The 26,301-nt window shown below is 52.6% G+C and overlaps 1 protein-coding gene and 1 long non-coding RNA gene across 4 annotated transcripts; one reads left to right on the plus strand and one right to left on the minus strand.

Moving 5' to 3' along the window:
- Positions 1 to 2: 2 nt before the first annotated feature.
- On the plus strand, positions 3 to 26,112 carry LOC105871735 (uncharacterized). Its single transcript, XR_012914284.1, has 2 exons — positions 3 to 101; positions 24,750 to 26,112. It is a non-coding gene; the product is annotated as an uncharacterized LOC105871735 (long non-coding RNA).
- Positions 1,799 to 16,160, minus strand: CSF3R (colony stimulating factor 3 receptor). Of its 3 annotated transcripts, XM_012765191.3 has the most exons (18): positions 16,018 to 16,160; positions 14,785 to 14,839; positions 13,281 to 13,375; positions 12,410 to 12,493; positions 9,690 to 9,986; positions 8,605 to 8,728; positions 8,272 to 8,450; positions 7,181 to 7,350; positions 6,907 to 7,060; positions 6,728 to 6,807; positions 6,144 to 6,357; positions 4,962 to 5,150; positions 4,487 to 4,588; positions 3,746 to 3,892; positions 3,516 to 3,656; positions 3,293 to 3,386; positions 2,984 to 3,065; positions 1,799 to 2,570 (listed from the first exon to the last, which is right to left on the minus strand). In XM_012765191.3, the coding sequence occupies exons 4-18, from the start codon at positions 12,471 to 12,473 to the stop codon at positions 2,100 to 2,102; spliced, it is 2,508 nt and encodes an 835-aa protein (XP_012620645.2). In that variant the 5' UTR covers positions 12,474 to 12,493; positions 13,281 to 13,375; positions 14,785 to 14,839; positions 16,018 to 16,160; the 3' UTR covers positions 1,799 to 2,099. The 3 variants fall into 3 exon arrangements, with proteins under 3 accessions (XP_012620645.2, XP_012620650.2, XP_012620644.2); XM_012765196.3 differs by lacking the exon at positions 13,281 to 13,375 and having other exon boundaries at positions 2,984 to 3,062; XM_012765190.3 differs by lacking the exon at positions 13,281 to 13,375.
- Positions 26,113 to 26,301: the final 189 nt, after the last annotated feature.

A 26,301-nucleotide genomic window follows, 5' to 3' on the forward strand; every position in this document is an offset into this window, starting at 1 on the left:
GACGAGGACCGAGAGCATGGATTGGCGGGCAGAACTCTGAAGACGCGGAGATTTGAGTTGAACTGGAAGTCTGGTTAGCAGCTGAGCAAGATCGGAGCGTGGTTAGTGGTGTGCGGTGCTGTATAAATTCTAAAATGCCACTTTTTCTTGGGCATGCATCCCATCCTTGACCCCTCTGTATGTTCCTGGCCTGGGGGCGCGGTTATTTTGGGGCTTTCGTAGGGCCTGCGGTAGCCTTCCAAAGTAGTAGTCTCCTCTCAACCCCATTTCCCGCCGCGAAGTCAAGGATGGGGCCCTCTAAGACCTACTGTGTTTCAGCCGTGTCTCTGGCAGCTTTGTAGCTTGGTGGCTAACTAAGGTCGATGATTTTGGAAACAGACAACCTTGGGCTGGAATCCTAACTCAGCCATTTACTCAACGTGTGATCTTGTAGGCAAGTCACTTAATCTTTCTGGGCCCAGCGTACTCATCTATCAAATGAGGGTGGTATTAACAGTATCTGACTTTTAGGTTGTTGAGTGGATTAACTGAAGCAGTTGTATGTAAAGCACTTAGTATATGTAAGCATTCAGTAAATAGTAGCTGCGATATTATTTGTGAATGAAGGATGTGTATGGGTGAATACATATTAAAAGTAGGAAAAATAAATTTTAATTCTCCCTGGTGCAAAAAGGGAAAAGACTCCTCCCCTTCACTTTTCTTAGAGCGTGTACTTTAGAAAACTTGTAGTTGTGAATTGTCTACTTGTTTGAGATGAGTGTAAATCTTTTTATTTATTTTATTTATTTTTTTGAGATAGAATCTTGCTTTGGTGCCCTGGGTAGAGTGCAGTGGTGTCATCATAGCTCATTGCAACCTCAAACTCCTGGGTTCAAGTGATCTTGCCTCAGCCTCTTGAGTAGCTGGTATTACAGGCACATGCCACCACACCGGCTAATTTTTTTTATTTTTAGTAGAGACAGGGTCTCGCTCTTGCTCAGGCTGGTCTTGAACTCCTGACCTCAAACAATCCTCCTGCCTCAGCCTGCCAGAGTGTTGGGATTACAGGCGTAAGCCACCGTGCTTGTCCTGAAATATAATAATTAAGGATGATAGTACCCTATCTCTCATTTTCTGTGGGACAGAGGAGCCTAACTTCAGCTGTTACCTAGCTCCAAGTTGCAAACCTACCTCCTGTTCTAAAGATATGAGAAATGTATTTTTTCTTTGGATAAAGGCAGTTAGCAGACATAGGTGAATTTAGGATGAACTGTGTGTGACAAATGGTGCTGTCAAATCCTCTTACTTGAGGATGAGTTATTGAAAATGCATGCAATAAATTGTATCCACTTGGCTATATAAAAGAATAAGATTTCTTTCTGTCTTTGTAATCTCTAGTGGATTGTTTGTGATGCATATCACATTCTGGTTTAGTGCTTATTCAAAAATAAACCTTTTCTTTCTTTTCTACCCTTGTGGAGAGGTTTTCTGGATTGGCAGGAGATTTTTTTTTTAAATCATATTTTCCTAATAGGGTCTTTTCTGAGGTCTCCTTACTGTGTCCCACCACACTCTGTAACTCCCTCTGTGTAAACCTTGCCCACTGTGCCCTAATTATCAGGTTCCGAGTCCTTACCACCAAGAATGGGAGCTCTCCAAGCGTGGACTGAACTGTGTCATTTAAAAATCTCTGCTGCCAGCACAGGGCCTAGATGCTAAGTGAGAGCTGGTTGAATGAATAAACAAAGGAATGATTCTGAGAAGTCTCCCCCTGACTGCTAGGGCCCTGGAAAGAAAAAGAACAGAGACAACAAAAACCACAAACCAAAAACCAGTTTAAGAGACTGAAATTATTGGAAACAAGCACAAAAGGCCAGTGGGTGGTGCTGGACAGAACATTGTCTGAGTCTCAAAGTATGCAGGTTGCCTGGGAGGCCCATCCTATGGAGAGTGGTGGGACAGGGAGGGATACTGGGGACTGGAGATTGGGAGAGACAGGGAACCTCTGCCTTTCCTGTAGCTGGGGTAGTTTTCAGTGATGGGCTTACTGACCCTCTCCTCTCCTCTGGATAGCTCAGGCCTTTCAAGAGGCAGGCCCAGGTGGGGAGTCCCAGGAAGTCCTAGAAGCCCCCTAGTCCCTCTACCCCATGGACCTGGAGCCCCTGCAGGAGGGGGAAGTCTAGCAGTGGCCCAAAGACACAGTCATCCTCCTGGCTTGGGTCTGAGGGTACAGGGGACCTCAAGGGGCTGGTCTGGAACCAGAGGTTCTCATAACACTTGGGGCTGGGAGTGAGGCCCCCCAAAAGGGGCTGAGTAGAGTCATAGCGGAGGTAGTGCCCTGGGCCTGTGGGGCTGCCCAGCACCTGCCCGTAAAGGACCGGGTCGCTGGTGCCAGATTCGGCCTGTGGCTGGGTAGAAGCTGCTTTTGGGTCCCCTTGGAGCACATAGGTCTGGACCAGGGTGGGGAGGCAGGTCTCTGAGCTGTCACTGGACTCCCAGGGCCCCAGCTTCTTCTCTTCCTCCTCTAGCACTGTGATCTTGGTGATGGGTGGCATGCCAGGGTCCCGAAGGCTGGGCAGCTGGAAGGTCTCCTGGACACAAGGACATTGGGGGAGGGCATGGTTCATTTCAGATATCTACCCCAGCCACTGTCCCTTCCTGAGTTGGGGCAGTAGTGGGGACATCCCTGCTGCTGTCTGCTGGAACACAAAGGGTTCCATTTGCAAAGCACCAGTGTGTTCCTGACACATGTCTGACATGTGCCACATGCCATTCAGACTCAGCCTGGTGAATCTTTCCATTTCACAGGGAGGTGACTGAGGCTTTGAGAGGGCAGTGCCAGGATTCAAGCTTGAGTCTGCTTCATTCTGAAGGGGTGGGGGGGTGGGGAACTTGCTGGAAGTGATGGGAAGGCCTGTGTGCTCATCCTCAGAAGGGGGTCCCTCCACTTTGAGCCCGGGCCAACATCCCCAGCCCCATTTCCCTCTCTCTCCACGTCGCTCACCTCCTCCATGGTGGTGGGTGCCCAGGAGCCCAGGCTGCTGTGGGCTGGGTCTGGGACACTTGGCCAGAGGGAATTCTTTCTGCTAGAGAAGGGGGCAGGTGGAGGCTGGGTCAGGCATACCCTCCTGTCTTCCCATCCTTTGTCCCACCCACCCCAGTGGCTGAAGAGCCGCAGCTGCCCCTTGGTACAGAGAGAAGAAGGTGGAGGGCTGGAACCTTCAGGCACGGGCCCCAAGGTCTGGGAAGGCTGGAAGGGACATAGTTCCCGTGGGTAGGGGTAGCTGGGGGTTGGTTCTCTCAAAGGACTCACCTGGGTTTGCAGCAGAGCCAGGCAGTCCCACAGAAGCAGATGACCGTGAACAGGAGAGCGAACAGGCCCAGGAGGATGGGTAGCTCAGACCCCTCTGGGGTGAGGGCAGAGCCAGAAGAGGTTAGAGTGCGTGTAAGGAAGGCGGGGTCCCTCCCTCAGCCGGGGATCCATGGGCAGGGTACCCTCCCAACAGCCATCTCTGCTGACCCCCATCTCCCCTTACCTAAGGGCAAGGTCATCAGGGTGAGGCCTGTACTGTTGGTGGCCCAGGCCTGGCTGGTGGCCATGAGGTGGACGTGATACAAACTGCCGGGCTCCAGGCCATGGAGGACAAAGCCACGGGAGGAGGCGTTCAGGATGGTGGCTGGGAGCGGGAACATATGGTCAGCCTCTGTACGGCTGCTGAGCACCCTCCCCAGGCCCTGGGGTTATGGGAGCTGAGGATAGACTCACAGAAGGACTGGTTCTGAGCGTTGGTCCAGAAGATGGTATAGTGGGTAAGGGGGCTCTTCCCCAGCTCAGGGGGCTCGGGCACCCACTCCAGCTGTGCCCAGGTCTTGCCGACGTGCTTTAGATGCAGCTCTGGGGCTCGGGACGGGGCTGCAGGAAGAGAGGGGTACAGGGGCTGCAAGGGAGCCTGACTAGACTCCTTGTGGCTCCCCAGACACACTGCAGGTGGGCGAGGAAAGAGACCAAGAGGACCATGTCCAAGCCTCAGTTTCCCAGGGAGCTAATCGGAATGCCGCCTCCTGCTAATAAGTGGCTGAGCCAGGATTGGAACCTGGTTCTGTTTGACGCTAAAGCCTCACTCCCTGATTTCTACCAGGTCTGATTTTGTCTGATTCACTACCTGATTTCTGCCACTCACCCTCTGAATTTATGCCAGGTCTTCTGTCCACTTTCTGTCACACATGACACCTTATTTTTTTTCAGGGCAATTGATTGATTTTTGCCAGATTTGTTCTGTGAATTTGGCCAAACTCACTGCCCGGTGTCTATCCCACACTGCCTATTTCTATTCGGCTGTAGGTGTCCAGTGTAAGCAAGGGTAATCTTAGGATTTGGAAAGACCCCCTCCAGAGCCAGAAGTACAGGAGAAAGGACATGTTCCCCCATATTCCTGATTGTTGGGGCTCAGGCAGGCCTGGGAGGAGAAGGAGAGGCCTCTAGAAAGAGGCCTGATGTCTAACAAACCCATCTCTTGGGAGTAGGCATAGATGTGCCCAGTGGGTCCCATGGCGTCCTTGTATAGGGGAGTCACAGAGATCTTGTAGAGCTGAAAGGGCCTGATGTTCTCTGTAGGGAGGAAATGGGGGAGGCACTCGATTAGGGGCTAACCTCTACTGATGATTAGGAGCCAACCTCAGCCCTCTAGTCAGGGCTAACCTCTGCAACCTCTTCTTTAGATCATTTGATAGGGGTTAGGGAAGAAAAATGGAAGAGAGAGCTAGAAAGGTGGCAGGGTTAGGGCTATAGAGAGGGTCAGGTTAGACTGCAGGAAGAACTTCCTGAATGTTAGGATGTGAGATGAGAGCAGTGAAGGATCAGGAAAGGCCGGGTCCTCTGCTTCTCTAGGGTGGTTCAGGTTGCCTTTGCCTACTGTCAGGCACCCCTGCCTCCCTCTCTCCCCAGCCCTGCCCACCTGCCTGGCCCTCCAGGCTGGCCTCACCTCTCAGCAGAGTCCCTGTGATGCTTCCATTATACTCCATCCTCCAGGTTTTGTTGCCGTCCCTGGGGCTGGGGGGACTCAGGTCCCACTCAATCACATAGCCTTCAGGCTGGGGGTTGGGGCACTCCCAGCCCACCCAGAGGCCGTGAGGGTCTTGGGCCATGGTGTAGAGTCTGGTTAGGGGTGGGCCTGGAGACAGAGTGGGAAATGGTGCAATGAAGGTGAAAAGAGTGCAGGCCCTGGAGCCAGAAGCCTGGGTTCAAATAAATCCTGGCTTTGCTACCTACAGGCTGGGTGACCTTGGGTAGGTCAACATCCGAGCCTTGGTTTCCTCCTCTGTAAAGTGGCAATGATGATACAAGTTCTACCTCGTAGGGTCTTGGTGCAGATTAAATGAGTTGATGCAAAGAACCAAGCCTGGTGCAGTGCCTAGCATGGAATCGTCCTTGATAATGACCACAGCTGACGCTGTGCAGTTCTCAGTCTGTGCCAGGCATAGTCCTTGACATATGGCAATTCATCAAGTCCTCTAACAGTCACACCCAAGAGGTGTGTGACTCTCAATAGTAGTACCTCTTGGTATTACTAATTTATCAGCGAGAAAACTGAGAGACACAGAGAGGTTAAGTAACTTACCTAAGGTCACACAGCTAGTAAGTGGGAATATTAGCTATTGTGATTGTTATTGTGATTATTAGTCTCACCTTGTGAGGGTCCATGTTTAGGGAAAGCTGGGGGTTCTGGTGGTGGTGGGTGATCCCCTGAGAATGAACAATGATGACTATGTTCCAGCTGGAAAAGCTTAGGGCTTTCCTCTCTCAGCTTTCTTAGCAGAATGGACTGGTGTGTGCGTGTGTGTGTGTGTTTGTGTGTGTGTGTGTGTGTGTGTAGACACCACCACCAGCTCAACCTGGTCCTGGCTGATGATACTAATAGTAGCTAACCCATACTGAGCAGATACTTCACGCCAGGCTCTTGCATTTACTCCTGTGACCCTCACAACGACCCTCAGTGGGCGCTGTTATCATCCCCATCTACTAGATGAGTAAACAGAGGCCGGGAAGCAGGCGTAACTTGCCCAGGACACACTGTTAGCAAGTCAGGGGACTAGATCGGAACAAAGGCAGTCTAGCATCTGCATTTCCATGCTTAACCACTGTGCTCTTCTGGCTGCCCTCTCACCTGTGCTGTCCAAGAAGACCACTGGGCTGGGATGAGAGGTCCCGGCTGAGTTATAGGCCACAAGGGCCACCTCCTGGGCTCCCGAAGGCAGGCGGAAGGTGCAGCTTAGCGCCGTGGTGTTGCAGAGGGGCAGGACTGCCCCAGCCTGGCCCGAGGGTCTCCAGGAGACCAGGTACCCTTGGATCTGGCCGCTGTTTTCCTCCAGGGGCATTGGCTGTGGCAGGCACAGGAGGAAAAAGAGAAGAGGATGTACAGCTCGTCTTGAGTGGGGAGGTCCTCTAGGTGGGGTGGATGGAGCATAGGAATGGAGCTCTCACCTCCCTCCCTCTTTCCCTCTGTCCCTGTGCTGGTTCCAGGAGGGAGGGCAGGAAGAAGCAAGTTACTTTTCACTGAACCAAGCTGTGTTGTAATCTCTCTAGAAGGTCACTACTCAGCTTCCCGGGCACGTGCAAAGTGCATGCAAATCACACCTAAGTGCGTCTAAGCCTCTCAGACCTGTTGGGGTTCTGAGCCCCAGCTTGCAGGGCTCTGTGAGTTTTGGAGGAGGTCTCAGGGTTGGAGGGATGGCCTTCAGAGGGAGTCACCTTCCAGAACAGCTGCACGTCCACTGTCCTGTTGTCCAGTGGCCTCTGCCGTGACCACGTGCGCAGTCTGACAATGGGGACTGTGGACGGAGCGAGGGGAGAGAGGGTCCCAGTCAGGGAGGGCCTGGGGCCTGGACTGGGCGCTGATGGCTGCTCCCAGCCCCTCGTCACCCACTCACCCTGTTCAGCGGTTCTCAGCTTCAGGCTGGGGCTCCAGTTGCTCCAGTGGCCAGGCAGGGGCCAGCGAATGCAGCGCATCTGCAGGGTGTAGGCTGTGGCCGGGAGGAGCCCGCAGAGCTCGTACTGAAGGGTCTTGGTGGGCAGGGGGCCCTCCTGGTGGGTACGTGTGCCTCTGAGCCTGCATCTATGAGCCCTTCCAGGCCAGCTCAAGCCCGACTTACCCTCCCCTCGGCCACTGCCCCCTCAGGCTCTTGCGCCTGCCCTTCACCTCACCAGCGTCCAGTTGGCGCCTCCCAGCTGCGGCTGGTGGCGCAGCTCACACTTCTGGCTCATGTGCAGGCTGGGCTTCCAGGGCTCCCAGTGCAGCAGCAGGCAGCCTGGCTGGGCCGGGGCCGCCGCATGGCTGGGGCCCACGGTCCACAGCATGGGGGGCTCCAGTTTTACTGCAAGGAGGGGATTGTCAGAACCTCTCCCTGCCCCACCCTGTAGAGCTCTGCCTGAGTCTCCCTGTCTGTGGTTCTAGTGCTTCTGTTTTCCTCCCAGGCCTCTATCTGCGTGCTCTCTCTCTGTCTCTCTCTCTGCATCGTCTCCCCCTCCTTCCCTCTTCCCTCTCTCCGTCTTTTCATCTCTGTCCATGCTGCCATGGACACGTTTCTGTGTATGTGGGATTTGCTCCTCATCCCCCAGAGAGCTTCCCAATGGTCACCTTAGGGAGGCCTTTCCTGACCAACCTATTGCAATAACAACTGTCCACCCCAACATGTCCTTCTCCTTTAATTTCTCCATTCCACTTATCCTTATTTGACATTCTGAGGGCAGGATTTTTTTTTTTTTTGAGACAGAGTCTCACTTTATTGCCCGGGCTAGCGTGAGTGCTGTGGTGTCAGCCTAGCTCACAGCAACCTCTAACTTCTGGGCTCAAGCGATCCTACTGCCTCAGCCTCCCGAGTAGCTGGGACTACAGGCATGTGCCACCTTGCCAGGCTAATTTTTTCCATATATTTTTAGTTGGCTAATTAATTTCTTTCTATTTTTAGTAGAAACGGGGTCTCGCTCTTGCTGAAGGCATGATTTTTGATGGACTGCTGCATCCCCAGTACCTAGGACAGTGCCTAGTACATAGTTGCCCCTTCAAGCAATTGACTCAAAGAAGGAACGGATGTGTCTCCTTGCCTCTGTGTCTCTTCCCTGCGTCTGTGTCTCCCTTTCTCTGTCTCCAGCTGCATCCCTCCATGTCTCTGCTCCCTTCTCTAGGTCTTTCAGTGTCTCCTTGTTGTTGCTGGGCCTGTGTTTCCCTCTCTGTCTCTCTCTGGGTCTGCCCATTTTGGGGGTCTCTCCCCTCCCCCACACCCAGCATCACCAACCAACATCCATGGGATCGAGGCATAGCTGCGGGGACGTGCTGGTCCCCAGTGCATTCTCTGCCTGCACCCAGATGCCCATGTTCTGGTACAAGATCAGGTGTTTGCGTAGGATGGAGCAGTGGCTCTGTCCGTCTTCAGCCACACAGTCCGGGATGGGGTCCTTCTGGTTCTGACAGCTCCTGTCAAGGGGCCAGGCTTGGGTGCCAAGCAGAGGAAGAAGGCGAGGCTCCCTGACCCTCCCATCTTTGCCTCTGGCTCCCCATCCCCGTGGTCCTACCCATGCCCCACCCAAGGACCCAAAGGAAGGGGGCTGGGGTGGGGGCCCCTACTCACTGGAAGCTCTTTAGGGTGAAGCTGGTGGGCAGGTGGGTCTCTGGTCCTGGCTCCCACTGGCAGGTGAGGCTGTATGTTGTGAGGTTCATGAGGCAGGACAGGTTGTGGGGTATGGCGGGGGGGTCTGCACGTGGGATGGCAATAATGTGAGTGCTTTGGGTGGGACCGTTCAGAAAGCTCCCACTAGGACCAGTTGGCTTTGTTTCCTTGCCCTGCGTGGGTCCCTTTGGGGTTACCTCGCCCATCCCCCTGTGTCCACACAGAATGACCCTGGAAGGGCAGCCCTGGGTCAAGCCAAGTTACTGGCATGTACAGGGGTAAGCAACATGGACCACCAGTAGCCCGGTGGTCCTCGCCCTCCAGCCCTCCTATCCCCAGGCCCTGTTGTCAGTGACAGCGTAGCGTCTGGGTTTGCATCCTGGTCCTGCCATTCACTGGCCACGTGCTCCAGAAGTTACTTAACTGCTCTGTGCCTCAGTACCCTCATCTGGAAAATGGGGGAAATGATAACATATCTGCCCCCCAGGGTTGTTGTGAGGGCTAAATGACTCACTGCACACAAAGTGCTCCGGACAGTGCCTGGCATGTATGAAGTGTTATGTCAGTGTAAGCTGCTACGATTATTGCTTCTCAAACAAGAAACCTGGTCTTTGTCTTTTTCTTATGCCTCAACTTGGCACAGACTCCCCCTGCTCAGTTTGAAAAAAAGGCTGAAACTGGGTTGGAGGAGAAGCTGGGAGCAAGCCCGCCTGGTAGAGGATGTCCTTGCTGGAGGCACCCTCCTATGACGAGGAGTTGGACTTGCTTGGCAGCCATATAGAGTAGTGGCTACCTCGCTGGCTTGAGAGCCACGCTGCCTGCTATGAATCTGGGCTCCGTCCTTATTAGAGTGTGACCTTCCCTTCCCGAACCTCAGTTTCCTCATCTGCAAAATGGGGCTAAATAATAGGACCCACTGGTACTCCTATTACCTGATATCCTGCTCATAAAGTGCTTATTGAGCAAGAGCTCCAAGGATATAGCTCTTACTATTTATTGGCAGAAGGGCATGGAGGCAGAGTGGTTAGATGTGTGGAGGGACTTACACCCTGCTCGCAGCTCAACCTGGTCCAGGATCTGCAGGCTGTTGCTCCAGTTCAGGCAGCAGGAGAGAAAGGCCTGAGTATGGTTGAAGTGGGGCAGGGTGATGGTAGATTCCTGGGTCCCATCAGGCAGGCGCTGCTGCCTCCCCCCAGGTTGAAGCTCTGGTCCCAGTTTCCACAGAATCTGTGCATCCAGGCCCAGGCGGCTGCAATTCTGGTTGATGACACAGGAGGCAGTGACGGAATCCCCCAGGCGGACGATCGGGGTGGAGAGGCTGATGTGCCCGCACTCCTCCAGGCCTGGGGGGTGGGGGGGGGGAGAGAATGGCCAATAGGTGACTCGTTGGCCTGGCAGAGCTGGGCTATAATCTAGACCTCTGAAGCCCCAGAGTCAAGGTCTTGGGGGCTGGAATGGGAAGGGTGTGTGCAGAGATGGTGAGAGGACGAAGGGGTGAGACAGAGATAGTGACGTGCTGCAAATGTTTATCAACTGGCTCTCTAGAGAAAAACAGACCCCGATTTGTAGTACGTGCTGCTTTCCGTGGTGCAAATACCACCACCGTAGCTACTAAAGTGACATCATTGACTGTAGGGGTGGGAAGGGATGTGCACCGTCAGCTTTTGCGAGCCAGATAGAGCCCACGGAGCACTCTCCCCGAGGATGGTGAAAGCAGCGATGAGACTGATAAGAACGCTGCAGCCACAGCAATCTTTTCACAGCTCAAATCTGATGGTGTTACCCCACCTCGATTACAGCAAGTCATGCGCATCGCTGCCCTGAAAGTGTGGTGTGGTGGCGAAGAGCATGGACATTGGAACTGCACTGCCTAGGTTTAAATCCTGGTGCTTTTCTTTTTTTGTGTTTTTTCTTAAATGTAAGTAGAGAGTTTATTTGGGCTAAGTTTGAAGACTACAACCCAGGAGTATGGATTCAAGTTGAGTATATGCTCCCCAAATCCTCTATTGCTTATAAATTCTGTGCCCCTGGTATGTTACCGAGACTTACTATGCTTCAGTTTTTGCATCTGTAAAATGGGAATAAAAATAGTCCTGACCTTAGTGTTGCTGGAAGGATTAGATGGGATAACGTATGTGAGGCACTTAAACAGTGCCTGGCGAGTAGATGTTTGCTGCCGTCATTAGGGTGAAGACCCACGTCCTTCACACAGCCCTTCTGGCCTGGCCCTGCCCAACCTGCAGTTCCAGCTCAGACTACACTGTCAGCTCCAGCCATGCTGGCCTATCCCTGCTGTTCTTTGAAAACTCCATGATCCCTCCCATCCCTGGATCTTTGCGTTGTTGCTCCTTTTTGAAGCGCTCTTCCAGTCTCCCACCTCTCTTTCACCTGGGCGACACTTGGGCATCAGGAGGGAACCAGACCAGGCTAAGCCCCCAGTGCTTCTCCAAAGCCCTTACCACCCTTCATCCTTATAGAGCTTTATGAGTATTTGCTTGTCTGTCTCCTTGGCTGGACTGTAAGTTCCGTGAGGCCGGAGACCTTGGCTGTCCTGCTCATTGCTATATTCCCAGGCACGAAGTGGGATTTTGGTGCCTGTTTTTTGGATAAATAAACAAGTAAGCCAGGCGCTTTGCCCGTGATGCCTTCTCTCCTGTCTCAGGTGTGCTGAGGCTTGTTTTGCTGATGGGGATCTGAGGTCCTAAGAGGGGAACAGTTTTCCCAGGGCCACAGAGCAAGTTTGTAGTTCTCAGCATGCGCCTCCTGCTGCTTAGCGGACTCAGAATTTCAAGGCTTAGGTGACCTGTTTTGGTGTGGTCTGCCGGCTAAGAATGGTTTTTACATTTTTAAAGGGTTAAAAGCAAAGAAAACAAAAACCAAATAAGAATATGCGATACAAGGCCGGGGGCTGTGGCTCACGCCTGTAATCCTAGCTCTTGGGAGGCCGAGGCGGGCGGATTGCTCAAGGTCAGGAGTTCAAAACCAGCCTGAGCAAGAGCGAGACCCCGTCTCTACTATAAATAGAAAGAAATTAATTGGCCAACTGATATATATATATAAAAAAAAATTAGCCAGGCATGGTGACGCATGCCTGTAGTCCCAGCTACCCGGGAGGCTGAGGCAGAAGGATTGCTTGAGCCCAGGAGTTTGAGGTTGCTGTGAGCTAGGCTGATGCCACGGCACTCTAGCCTGGGCAACAAAGCGAGACTCTGTCTCAAAAAAAAAAGAATATGCGATACAGACTGTACGTGGCCTGCAAAGCCTAAATATTACTGTCCAAGTTTGCCCACACTGCTGTGCAGCGTCCCCGTCAGTCCTGGCCTCAGCTTGCATACCACTGGAGGTGAGAAGCTCTCTAGCTCTCAAGGCAGAGTTTCTACAGTCAGAGAGCTCTGCTTGGGCTTCCTTAGTTCAGGATGAAACCTGTCTCCTTGTAGCTTCCGCCTTGATCCTTTTACTGCCCACTCCGAAGTTCCTTCTGACAGCTCGGCAGAGATTTGCAGACAAGATCTAGGACCCACTGGCCTTTTCCAGGCTGACCAGCCTGGTCCTCTCACTGTTCCTCCTGGGTGGCGGTTTGCCCGTGGAGGGCTGTGGGTGGGAGCCCAGCTAGCCCACCTCTGTGGCTCAGTCTTGAGTCTCTCGGGATTCTCTGGGAACCCCAGGAGCTATGTGGCAGTTTAGCGAAGCGATTCCCACCCGCCCCCAATATCTCTCCCTGTAACTCCCCTCTCCCCTTCACAGCCCCACCACTGTCCACACTCACTTCTGGGGAGCAGCAGGGTGATCAGGGCAGCTCTAATCAGGCTGCAGCCGCCCAGCCTTGCCATAGTGCCAACTTGATGCTCACCTGCAGGCAGAAAGGCTTGGTTAAGGTCATGGGCTTTGGGGCTGACCTTCGTCCTTGCTCTGCTACAGTGCAGCTTTGGCCAGATTACTTGACCTCTCTCAGCCTTAATTTCTTTGCAAAATGGAGGTAATAGCAGCCTATACTGCATAGGGCTTTGGGAGAAAGACTCAAAGATGCAAGTCAAAGACTTTGAACAGTGTCTGGCACATAGGAAATGACTCTATAAGTGACAGCTACTGGTTTCTTTTTCTTTTCTTTTCTTTTCTTTTTCTTTTTGAGGCAGAGTCTCACTCTGTCACCCTGGCTAGAGGGTAGTGGCATCATCATAGCTCACTAAAACCTCCAACTCCTGGGCTCAAGTGATCTTTATGCCTCAGCCTCCCGAGTAGCTGGAACTACAAGCGTGTGCCACCATGCCTGGCTAATTTTTCTATTTTTTGTAGCGACGGGGTCTTGTTCTTGCTAAGGCTCGTCCTAGACTCCTGGCCTCAAGCCATCCTCCCGCCTCAGCCCCACAAAGTGATTACTGGGTGAGCCACCGCACCTGGTCGGCTACTGTTATTATACTTGCCTTCCAGGAAAGAGCAGGGAAAGGAGCAGCGAGGAACAGCATTCTTCCCCTTCCCTCCTGTCTAAGCTGGGCTCCCCACAGAAAGCAGAGCCTGAGACAAGGGCTGACATGCAGGCAGTTTATTTTGGGAAGATCCCAGGAGCAGGTGAGGGAGTGGGGAGGATGAATCTGGGAAGGAGGGAAAGCCAACACAAGCTGTGTCATCAAGCTGATCACCTCGATGAATGACTTGGGCTCTATCCTGCTGGAGCCTTCCAGTGAGTCATGTAGAACATTCCTCAGAACTGTCCACCCAAGGGAAAATAGATCTCCTGGATGGGAGGGAGGATGGGAACATTTATCCACTGGTGCCTGCCCCCATTGGTCAAGGGATGGCCCTTGGGTGCTAACTCACTCCCTGGCACGTCCAGGCTGTACGTGAATGAGTGCCAGGCAGGCTCTCCTGGGCAGGCCATGCCGAGAATGTCAGAGACACTCCTTGGAGGACAGGGAGAGCTCCGCAGAGCAGCCGAGGCAAAGGGCTGGCAGGGGACTCACGCAGGAAGCTGGTGCCTCCGCGATGGCTAGAGAAAAAAGTGGGCTGAGAGGGTATCAGTTGGGGTGCCCAAAGGGTCCAGTATACCCCAGTTCTGGGCACAGACTCGTAGAGGCCTTCTGGGTCAGGCATCATGTGGTCATGGTGGTAGCCTGGACGGAGGGAGCGTTGGCTCCAGTCTCAGAAGTATACAAAAGTTTCCACCGCTGGCGTGGTTGTCCAGCCTAATCCTCCACCCTGCTGCCGTCCAGGTCTTGGGGCTCCAGCACTAGTTGGTGCTCTTGGTGGCAGATCAGTGGGAATTGCTGACCAGGCTGCATGTCCATATATGGATACATACATGCAGAGGCTGCCCCGACATCCCCTGTGCTCAGCGGGGAGAGAGCTAGGAGAATCTTTTTCTCTCCCTCCCAGGCAGAGGTGTGAATGAGAGCTGCCTGGACACCCGAGGCTGCTCCTGCTTGCAGGGGCTCTACCCAAACCCCCAGTCTATCCACATACACTGCAGTATCAGGACACCTGGTGACTGCTAGCCTGTAAGTCACCTTGTGTGAATTGGAGCAAAGTTCCTCTTCGTTTGGACAGATGCAGCCCCACAGTAGGTCCGGGCAACTAGACAGCAGGCTGGATTTCAGCCTCCATTTGTGGGTCAGTTGGGCAGCTTTGTGCAGTGAGAAACCTATACAACTGTCCAGAGCACCCCTGTCTACCAATCAGTGGTTGCTAACCTTCTTACGACAGCACACCAGTTTGATTATAACTCCCCCCCCCACACACACACACACTCGTTGGGGAAGATTTAGCCTCCCAGGCCCAGATTTCGGGACACTGGTTCCCATCTGCATGCAGTTTTGATCCGACCCCAGCCCTGTTGCCCTAGCAAGGGTCAGCTTCAGGCCCAGCCTATGCCCAGTGAGGTGCCACTTTATTCCTCTCCTCTGGCTCCCATCCAGAGTGGGCAACCAAACCCGAGAGGCCCTGGCATCCTCCCCCCGGGTTGCTGGGTGTTGGCATGCTTGGCATCAGTCCCTGGTTTCCCTCAGCAGCCCTGGGCATGCCGCACCTGGCTGAGTGGGACCAGGGCTGCTGGAGCATGGTCTCACCCGCTGGGGCCCTGTATGCAGAGAGGTTTAGAGCCCAGCCTGGATCCAGATCACCGGACTGAACTCCGGCTCCACCACTTACCAGCTTCGTGACTTTGGACAAGCTACTTCACCTTTCCAGGCCTCGGTTTCCCCATCTGTGAAAAAGGGACAGCAATATCACTCACTTCTCAGGGTTATTGTGAGGATGAGATGAGATGATCGTGATGATAGCGCTTAGCACCGTGCCGTGTGGAGTGAGCGCTCAGAACACGGGTGGTGTTCACGAACCGCAGAGCAGGACAGACTGTCTCACAGACTCCAGCATGGTTTAGTCCTCCCCGCTCCCTGCCTCCCGTGCAGGCTGCGTGGTCACAGCCTGCTGGGACTGCAACTTTGTTTTCGTCTATGTCACCCTGCACAGTTTCAAAGCCCCCTTTCTGGACCCCTCCTTCTAGCTCCTGGGCCCCTGTCCCTCCCACACCCTGGCTGTCTCCCCTGGCTCATGCCTCCTGGGCTCGGGCTCGCTGCCCTCACACCCCCTTTCTGCTTCCCCTCTCGGGGCACCCAGCCTTCTCCCCACACGCTCCCCTCTCCGGTCCGCGCCCCTCTCCCCTGTTCCTCCCCCTCCCACTCGAGATTCTTTCTGCAGGTGGGGGCAGGCGGGGGCTGGAGGTACACAGGGAGAGGCCTTTCCAGATGTGGTTCAGAGAGACAGAGGCAAAGGGGTAACAGAGCGAGGCAGAGATATGTACACAGACTGAAATGACAGAGACTCGCAGAGACAGAGATGGAGGGAGAGGAGATGTTGAGAGATAGACAGAGAAAGAGAGTCCAAGAGACACGTCTACTGACCCAGAGAGACAGAGGGACTTGATACGGAGTTTAACATTCAAGAGACAGGAGATACATGGGAGGCAGAGAGAGGCACAGAGAGACGCTGAGACAGAAACCCAAAGAGAGAGCAAGCCAGAGGGGCTGGCGGGGGGAGACCAAGTCGGAGACGGGGAGAGGTTGTGAGGCTGGAACACCCAGACACAGGTTCTGAGAGACAGAGACGTGGAGAGGGGGAACCATTGTGCCTGTCTCTAAGCCCAGCTTGATGTCCCCAAGGGGGTTTTTTGGCTGTTTGTGACTTCTTTGATGCAACCGCCCCCCCCCAAAATGGGGGCCATCCTAGGAAAAGAGACCCAGTGACCAGGACTCCTGGTTCCAAGGGATGCATTCTCAGCCCCAGGCCTGGGACCCCGGACACGGGCACTGGGGGGAATGACCTGGGACACCAGGTCTCCCTCAAACCCAAGGCTCAGCCCCACCCCAGGGATCCCTTACTCACACTGGAGCTCTGGGCAGGCACCTGCCTGGCCTCCCGTTCTCTCCTCTCCTCTTCAAGGCAAGTTCCTGAAACAGGCTGCAGTCTGGTGTCTGTCCCCAGCCCTGTCGTTAATGGCTCAGCCTCCGGCAGGCCCCAGGGCTAGGGATTGCAACACCTTCCCAGCCTCCCTTGTGCCCTCCCTTGCGCCTTCGTGGGCACAGGCAGCCCCTTCCTCCCAGGAAGGAGCTGCGAGGGAAACTGGTGAGGCCCAGCGACCTTCCTGCCTCGGGGGTCTTAAAGGGCTGGGGACTGGCAACGAAGTCCCCCTCCCCGGCCTCCGGATTTCCTGAGCTCAAAGCTTTGAGGCTGGGCAGGGTGCCATGCCCGTGCCCCCTGCCCTGGGCAGCACCACTTGGAGACAGCCCCCGGTGCGAAGGCTGCCCCAGCTCCGAGCTCCTGTCGGCACCAGCCCTGGGCCCTCATCCTCGCAGTACTGAGGAGGGTGTCCTCCAGGCTCCTGAGAATGTTATAAGTGACACCCAGTGTCCCCCTCTTTGCTACATATTCCCTACCATCCAGGCCGATGGAGAAATGGGGACTCTGGGTACAAGATGGGGGGGTGTCCTTGTAAGGCACAGGGTCTTCATGTGTTCACTCAAAATCGTTAATAGTAACATTTACTCACAATGGATCTGTTACACTGAGAGTTTTTTTTTGTGTGTGTGTGAGATAGGGTCTTGCTCTGTTGCCCAGGCTGGAGTGCAGTGGTGTTATCACAGCTCACAGCAACCTCAAACTCCTGGCCTCAAGTGATCCTCCTGCCTCAGCCTCCTGAGTAGCTGGGACTACAGGTGTGCCCCACCAGGATCAGCTAATTTTTTTTAATCTTTAGTAGAAATGGGGCCTTGCTATGTTACCCAGGCTGGTCTCAAACTTCTAGTCTCAAGTGATCCTCCTGCCTCGGCTTCCCAGAGTGCTGGAATTATATGTATGAGCCACCATGCCTTATACTGAGTGACTGCATTTTATGTCTTTTATTGTCTGGATGCATGTTTCCCTGCAATTGTTTACAAATGATTTTCTGAGAAAGATTCAGCCTGCTCATAGTTTATTGGATTCATGACCCAATAAAAGTTAGGTGCCAACAGACTAGCAGAATGTCCTTAAATGTGATCCTTCTTAGGAAAAGTGGGCTTCTGGCTCTGGTGTGATGTGGCAGACCAGGGCTGCAGTTCTGGTTCCAGATAGAATTACCCCACTGCCTGCTGGAACCCCCTGCTGGAACCACCCACAAAATGTCCCACAGGCTCTGCACACTCAGCAAATCCCATTGACTCTTCTTTCAAAATATAACCAGATTCCAGAGTATGCAGGCATTCACTGTAAAATTCAGCTTGCTGTTTGAATATTTTCACAATAACATGTTGGAAAATATAAATATCACTTAAAGCAATACCAGCCAGGTCTAAGCCACTCTTATCTCTTGCCTACATCATGGCAACAACCCCCTTCCTGGTCTCCTGTTTCCATTCATCCTTGTTCCCCACCTGCCTGTTATTCCTTCAGCAGCCAGTATGATATTGATCAAAGAGAAGTCAGATCATGTCATCCTCTGCCCCCAACTCTACAATGCTCCCATCTCACTCAGAGTCAAAGCCAAAGCCCTTTCAGTGGTCTACAAGGTCCTACACAGCCTGGCGCCCCCATTCCTCCCCGACCCCTCTCCTATTATTCTCTCTCCTGCTGCTTTGCTCCACTGTTTTCCTTGTTCTTTTTTTTTTTTTTTTTTTTTTGAGACAGAGTCTCGCTTTGTTGCCCGGGCTAGAGTGAGTGCCGTGGCGTCAGCCTAGCTCACAGCAACCTCAAACTCCTGGGCTCAAGTGATCCTTCTGCCTCAGCCTCCCAGGTAGCTGGGACTACAGGCATGCGCCACCATGCCCGGCTAATTTTTTTTATATATATATATCAGTTGGCCAATTAATTTGTTTCTATTTATAGTAGAGACGGGGTCTCGCTCAGGCTGGTTTTGAACTCCTGACCTTGAGCAATCCGCCCGCCTCGGCCTCCCAAGAGCTAGGATTACAGGCGTGAGCCACAGCGCCCGGCCTGTTTTCCTTGTTCTTGAACTTGTTGTTTCCTGCCTGAGGGCCTTTGCACTTGCTGTTGTTGTTGTTTTTTTTTTTTACCTGGACTCTTTCCCCCCAAATAGCTACATGGATCGCTCCTCCCTCCCCTTCTTCAGGCCTTTGCTCAAATGTCACCTTCTCATTGAGGCCTTCTCTGACCACCCTTCTAAAAAATTGCAAGCCCCCGACTCCCCGGATCCCTTTTCACCACCTGATATTGGCTGTCTCCATCTCCCACTAGAGTGGAAGGTCCACGAGGGCAATGCTTTTGGTCTGTTTTGTTTAAAACTCTATATTCGGCGTCTACAACACTGCCTGTCACATAGTGAGACCTCCATCCATGTTTGTTGAATGAATAATTGAATGGCTGGATCTTTCCCTTACGTCATCAAATCTGTCTTCAATCCTTGAGTGCCTCCTTTTGGTGAATTAACCCTCCCCCCCCCAGTCATGCAGCCCAGGGACTCAGGAGCCATCATTACACCCACTCCCCACACTCCCAGTTAGGTCTTTGGGAGGGAGAATGTGCCTTCTGCTCATCATTCAGCAAAGCGCTTGGACTAGGTGTGGGAACACGGTGAGCAGAGGCTTTGGTTCTTGCCTTCGTGGAGCTCCCTTCTCAGTCTTGTCAACAGGCCTGTGATCCGTTTCCTCTCCCCGAGTTTTCCAGAGGCTCCGCATCGCATCCTAACTCCTTAACTGGACCATCAAGTTACCCCCGCCTCCCTCTCCTGCCTCGCTGGGCTCCGCTTCCAGAAAGTAATGCTGAATGTGCTTGTATTTCCCTGCCTGCCGGGGGCTCTGCAATGCCTCTGTGCCTTTGCTCTTCCCGGTCCCCTGCCACCTCTGCCTGCCCCAGTCCTGTTCCTGAGCCAGCCCAGGCCTCCAGCCTGTGCTGAGCACACCCCACCACCACCACCACCTTCTGCCCCTTAGCCACGCTGGGTCAGGTGCCCTCCCTCCTGCGGATCCTGTAAGGCTGCAGTGGGGCTGGCTGCCGCCTGCACTCCACTGAACTCTTTGAGGGCAGAAACTGCATTCTCTCCTCTGCCTCCCAGCCTCGCACAGGGCCGGGCACGAGGGGATACTCAGTGCTTGTCTGTTGGGCTGTAAAATCTTGGAGAAGTTGTTTACCCTTTCCAAGCCTCTTTTTTTGTTAATTAAATAATTTTTTTATGTTTTTATTTTTTTTTAAGAGATGGGGTCTTGCTTTGTCACCCAAGCTGGAGCCCAGTGGCATGATCATAGCTCACTGTAACCTCGAACTCTTGGACTCAAGTGAACTCCTGGACTCAAGTGATACTCCTGCCTCAGCCTCCTGAGTAGTTGGGACCATAGGAATGCACCAACATGCTCAGCTTATTTAAAAATTTCTTTTTTTTGGGGGGGGGGCAGATCTCATTCTGTTGTCCAGGCTAGAGTGCCGTGGCATCAGCCTAGCACACAGCAACCTCAAACTCCTAGGCTCAAGTGATCCTCTTGCCTCAGCCTCCCTAGTAGTTTGAATTACAGTTGCACACCACCATACCTGGCTAAATTTTTCTTTTCTTTTCTTTTCTTCTTTTTTTTTTGGAGGAGATGGTTTTTCACTTTTGCTCAGGCTGGTGTCAAACTCCTGGCTTCAAGTGAACCTCCCACCTCAGCCTCCTAAAGTGCTAGGATTACCACCATGAGCCTCTGTGCCTGGCCAAAAATGTTTTTTAGAGATGGGGTCTCACTGTGTTGTCCAGGCTGGGGAGCCGCTGTTTCCTTATCTGTCACATAGAAAACAACTCCTCCTAGGAGTTTTGTGGGAATGAAATGAGCTGTCAGAAGCATAGCACCTAGCATGGTAACCAGCACATAGTAGGTGTTCAATAAATTTGCTTTCCTTTTTCCCCTCTGCACAATTCAATATTTTCGAGTAAGTAAGAGTTTACTGACCTCGTTTGTGTTCCATTCTCCGTTGAGGACCTGCACCATGAAATGGAGCGCAGCAGCTGAAGTAAAAGTTAGCTTTAAGGAAATGAAAGTTAGATTTAAGGAAGAACTTTTCTTAGGAAAAAAGCCTTAGAGTGTACAGAGGTTAAGACCATGCGTTGAGGAGGCAGACTGCTTGGTGTCGCCACTTACTACCTGTGCGAGCCTGGACAAGTGTTTAACCTCTCTGAGCCTCGGTTTTGTCATCTTTAAAATGGGGATAGTATCTGCTTCATGGGATTCTTGGGAGAAATCAGTGAATCTAAGTGGAACAGAGCCACGCACATAGTAAATGCTTAAGAAATGCTGAAAAGCACAACACAGATGGGGCGTCGTCCCCTCCACCTGCACCCGGTATCTGCTCTGAGGATGGAAACTTCCTCCTCCAGCTGTCCTGCCGCCTGCCCCTCCTCCATCGGGCAACTTTCTGTGGGTTGGAAACCCCGTAAGGGAGCCCTGGGGAGGGAACCCCGTTCTTGGCAGCCCAGCTACTGAAGGCCAGGCTGTTTCTGTTTCTGTTAGTGCCTGTGATGTGTGTGTGTGGGGGGGTCAAGGAACAGCTCATTCCAGGGGGGCCGGGCGGGGGCCGATGGGCCAGCCAGGGCCAGTGTCCGGAAGTGGAGGCCGTGCTCATCCGCCCGGGCCTGGGCTGGCTGGAATACAGCAGTCGGCCGAGATTGTGCAAACAGCTCGTTGTGCAAACACACCCCTGTGTGTGACCTCGATTGTGCAAACAGGTGTTTACTGGAGGCTGCTTACAAAAAAACACCCGAGCTGTTGACTTAGGAACCAAAACCTGGGCACTCATTCTTCCCTGCGTGCGCCCTGAGCTTCCTGCCTTCCAGCCTTTGCACAGGTCGTCCCTCTGCCTGGATGCTGTCCCTTGCCCCCGCTTCAACTTGTTTAATTTTACCCATTTTTCAAGGTTCATGAAAAATGCCACTAAGTCTTTCTTCATAAATCTTTCCCTCATTTGCATAATCAAGGCATTTGCTGCATTGTTAATGTCCTGGTCATGTTTTGCCTGATGGCTCTTAAGACTGAGCTCCCTGAGTTCAAGGATCTTTCCTTAGTCACTTCTGAAAGGTTGGGAAAGCGAGGCCCAGAGAGGGAAAGTGACCTGCCTATGTCACACAGCCAGTTTGAGGCAAGGCTGGGCTCTAAATCAGGCCTCTGCACTTTCTGCCACACTCAGGCCCTCTCTCTCAGACCCCATCCACCTCTGACCTGGCTCTAACCCTGGGTTGAGGCGGGACTCCCGCTGGAACTTGAGGCAAGGGTGGAATTTACACAGAGCAGGGAAGGGTGTGCTGGGCAGGGGAACAGCAAGAACGAAGGCTGGAATGGGAAGAGTGGGTGGGAGCCATAACAGAAGGAAGAGGGGAGGGTATGGCCTGGGAATGGTGGTGGTGGGGGAGGGTGGCATTCTAGACCCAGAGATGACATTGACTTTGGATATGACCTTGAGCAGCACCACATAGTCTTGCCCCGCAGACCTCCAGCTCCCCTCAATACTCCACACACACCCCAAACTAATCATGCCACCAGCTGAGTTCCCCACATTCTGTCCTGAAAACCTGCTCTTCTGTCCTGGTGAAAGAAATCTAGACCCCTGGCCTCCTCCCTGCCCCTCACCCCAACATCCGGCCTGTCACTCCTTCCTGTAGGTTCTGCCCCTTCTCTCCCACCTTATGCCCCTGTGGGAATCCAGGCCACCATTGTCACTTATCTGAGGACCATAGCGGTGTCCTCCTGTTCCCCCTGCCTTCATTCCTGGGATCCTGGCCTTGCTCTACTCAGTTGGAGGGCTTCTTCCAAATCAGGAATGCCAGCATGTCACTGCCCAGCTGAGAACCCTCCATTGGTTCCTTTCTGGCCATCAGATACAGTTCTGAGTCTTCCCCAGGGCTTTTTTTTTTTTTTTCCCCATGGCTTTTGAGGGCCTTCGAAACCAAGCCTCTAATCCTCCCCTACTCCCCCAGCCTCCTTGTGATACTCCGTCTCCCAATCTGCCCTTCTTTTTCACGAGCCTGACACTTCAGTTTGCCATCAATCATGTCCGATGCTGCTTTTGTCATGGCTCCATGCCTTTCCCTTACTGTTTCCTTTGATTGGGATGCCCTTCCCCTTATATACATGTCTGAAGAAATCCCTTTCATCCCTCAAAACCCAACTGGCATGTCACCTCCCCTGGGAAGCCTTCCCAGATTTCCCAGGCTGGGTTAGGTGTTGCCCACCTGGGCTCCAGGGTACTTGGTGAAGGCAGGGATGGATCTGTGACCCCAGGACCCAGCATGGGGCCTGACATGGAGAAGGTGTTTGTGAAAGGCTGTTGGATGTTGGAGCTGGGTCTTCAGGCCTGAAGGTCCCCCAGTGGCTATTTAGTTACCAGCCCAGGGGACTGGAGGAGTGTCTTCCACCAGGTGGCAGCCAGCACTGTGTTCTGCTTCCCTGGTGCTCAGATTGGCAGGATTTTCTGCTTTTGATTGGTTTCCCAAAAATGAGAAATGAATTAATTAGGACATCATTGATCCTGAATGCCGGGGAGCAAAACACGGGCTCCGGGCTGTGAGGAGGCTGGGACGGCTGCCCAGATGCTGTCTGGGGGCTGCCTCCAGGGAAGGAAGCAGAATTCTAGCTCTGAGTGGGCAGGAGGGAAGACTTCCCCTCCCTCTTATCCCTGCTTGTGGTCTGCTGGCCAGGAGGGCCTTATCTGGCTGGCGGCAGGATTGGGAAAAGCCAGGCAGAAGGAGGAGTCCCTAGGCCAGGCCAGCTTCTGCCCTGATCACGGGCTTCCTTGGGCGAGAGAGCTGGACCCATCTGGCAGGGGACGGAGGCCCCCTTCCCACCAGGCAGCTGGTTTATGTCCCCTCAGCACAGGGGTGGGCAGGTAGAAGGGAGAAGACAGGGGCATTTTCCCTAAAATCTTGCCAGGAAGAGCGGCCAGGAGACGTCAAATGACTGGCTAAGGTTAGAGAGAGGCGAATGCAAGTGTGGAGCTCCTGGGATCAGAACCTTGGGTCTGCACTCTCCTCTGCTTCCCGGGGAGTCTGACCTTGATCCTGAGAGGGAAGAGGGGCTCCCAGAAGTAGCCAGTCTACTGCCTTGGTCCCATGTCCTCTGCTGCTGCAGCCTGGACCCAGATGGGGGCTCCTGCCCACACACAAGCTTTTGGGCTGGGGCACAGGGAGCAGAGGGATGGTGTCTTTTGCAACCTCCTTGTGGTTAGAGCTGTTCTCACGAGGGGTCTAGATTGCTGGGACAAGGCCACGTGTGTTACCTCTATCACCTTTCTGGCCTCCCAAGTGGTTCTCCTGTTTCCTGGAATGCCCATTTTATTCAATTCGTTCATTTATTTACTCACTCCCATGCCCCATCTTCTCACTCTTCTTTCTACTCACCCTCTCACTCATTCATCCAACCATCTATGCATTTAGCCACCCATTCACCCATCTATCCACCTACTCATCCATCTATCCACCCACTCATCCATCCATCCACCCATCTATCCACCATACTCATCCAATCATTCATCCATCCACCATCCATGCACCCCTCTATCCATCCACCCACCCACCCACCACTTACCCATCCATCCAGCTACCCACTCATCCACCCATCTATCCTTCAAACCCATCAAGTCATTCATCTATCCACTATCCATGCACTCACCCATCCACCCACCCACTTATTGATCCAGCAAATATTTTTGAGCACCTACTACCAACCAGGCCCTGCACGTGGACCTGAGGGTAGTGTGTTTGAATACCCCAGGATGTTGTGATCTGTGACAAGCAAACTTTCCATAGTCCCAACCTCTTCACAGGACCTCTGAGTGCCTCCCATCCCTAAGGACACCACACCACCTCCCTGCAGCTCTCATGAGTGGAAGCAGCTCCTTTTCCCAAGCTCCAGGTATGGCAGGGGCCAGAAACGTGGTTGGATTTCCTCTTGACCTAGATGTGTTGTGTGCAGATGTGGCTCCAGTGCCCTCATTTAATGCCCTTGCTCTGTGGAGCTGCGCCAATTTCTACCCTGCCCGGCCACCCTCCTTTGCTGGCCTCCAGTCAGTTGGCCTCATTCTCTTGATGTGGACGCCTGCTTCACATAGTCTTCCTCTCTACTTCTATTCTTGTATTCTGTTTGGGGGCCTTATGGCCACAAGGGTGCTGCTGTTCCCATACTCTGGTTTTCAGTTCCTTGACTGGCTTAGCTGCAGGGACTTTTCCACTGTAGCCACCTGCTACCCTGGTCACGCCATGGCCCTTTTCACGGCCTGGATCTGCTCCCCCTTTGGAATCTCCCGCTCCAACACCCCTCTTTGACACAGCCCTCCCCTTCTAGCTCTTACCTCCTCTGGCTGTCTGAGCTCAGAGAGGCCTCCAGGCCCTGCTCCCTCTATTTCTTCATCTGTCACCTCCTCCTCACCTCTCTTCTTTTCTTCTCCCCTGCAGAGCCCAACATTAAGTCACCGAGAATTTTCTTACTGTGCCCCCAAGAAATTTTTTATTAGGTTGGTGCAAAAGTAATTGTGGTTTTAGCATTGGTGACATTTGCCGTTTGATATTGGAATACATTCTTAAATAAATGCGGTTATGTTATACATCATTTTAATGCCATTATGCTTTTTGCTAACAACTTATGCTATTTATTTTGTATTTATTTTAGACTATTGAAATGACGTTAGACAAAAAGCAAATTCAAGTGATTGCAGCGGAGACACATCGCAACATTGACAATGCATTTGGCCCAGGAACTGCCAACGAACGCACAGTGCACTGGTGCTTCAAGAAGTTTTGCAAAGGAGACGAGAGCCTTGAAGACGAGGAGCGCAGTGGCCGACATCGGAAGTTGACAGCAACCAATTGAGAGCAATCGTTGAAACCCATCCTCTCACAACTGCACGAGAAGCTGCCAAAGAACTCAAGGTGGACAATTCTGCGGTCCTTCGGCATTTGAAGCAGATTGGAAAGGTGAAAAAGTTTGATAAGTGGGTGGCTCATGAGCTGCCCAAAAATAAAAAAATGGTTGTTTTCAAGTGTAGTCTTCTCTTCTTGTACTTAACCACAATGAACCATTTCTCAATCTGATTGTGATGTGTGACAAAATGTGGATTTTCTATGACAACTGGTGGCTGGCTCAATGGTTGGACTGAGAAGAAGCTCCAAAGCACTTCACAAGGCCAAACTGGCCTCCCAAAAAGGTCACTGTTTGATGGTCTGCTGCCGGTCTGATCCACTACAGCTTTCTGAATCCCAGTGAAACCATTCCATCTGAGAAGTCTGCTCAGCAAATCGATGCGATAACGGAAAACTGCTACGCCTGCAGCTGGCATTGGTCAACAGAAAGGGCCCAGTTCTTCTCTATGACAACACCTGACTGCATGTCGCACAACCAACATTTCAAAAGTTGGAGGGGCCGGGCGCTGTGGCTCACGCCTGTAATCCTAGCTCTTGGGAGGCCAAGGCGGGCGGATTGCTCAAGGTCAGGAGTTCAAAACCAGCCTGAGCAAGAGCGAGACCCCGTCTCTACTATAAATAGAAAGAAATCAATTGGCCAACTGATATATATATAAAAAATGAGCCAGGCATGGTGGCACATGCCTGTAGTCCCAGCTACCAGGGAGGCTGAGGCAGAAGGATCACTCGAGCCCAGGAGTTTGAGGTTGCTGTGAGCTAGGCTGACGCCACGGCACTCACTCTAGCCTGGGCAACAAAGCGAGACTCTGTCTCAAAAAAAAAAAAAAAAAAAAAAAAAAGTTGGAGGAATTGTGCTGTGAAGTTTTGCCTCATCCGCCATATTCACCTGACCTCTCGCCACCCAACTACCACTTCTTCAAGCATCTCGACAACTTTTTGCAGGGAGAACGCTTCCACAACCAGCAGGATGCAGAAAATGCTTCCTATGAGTTTCCTGAATGCTGAAGTATGGATTTTTATGCCACAGGAATAAATAAACTTATTTCTCATTGACAAGAATGTGTTGATTGTAATGGTTCCTATTTTGACTAATAAAGATGTGTTTGAACCTAGTTATAATGATTTAAAATTCATGGTCTAAAACCGCAATTACTTTTGCACCAACCTAATAGTCCTGTCCTTCCATTTCCCTGCCCAGCAGAGCTTCATGGATTGGATTCTTGAGATAAACTGTTTTTTTTTAAATACAGAGTCTCTCTTGCTCTGTCTCCCAGGCTGGAGTGCAGGGGCATGATCATAGC

This window comes from Microcebus murinus, chromosome 2 (genome assembly GCF_040939455.1).
Source record: "Microcebus murinus isolate Inina chromosome 2, M.murinus_Inina_mat1.0, whole genome shotgun sequence".
Classification (NCBI taxonomy): Eukaryota; Metazoa; Chordata; class Mammalia; order Primates; family Cheirogaleidae; genus Microcebus; species Microcebus murinus.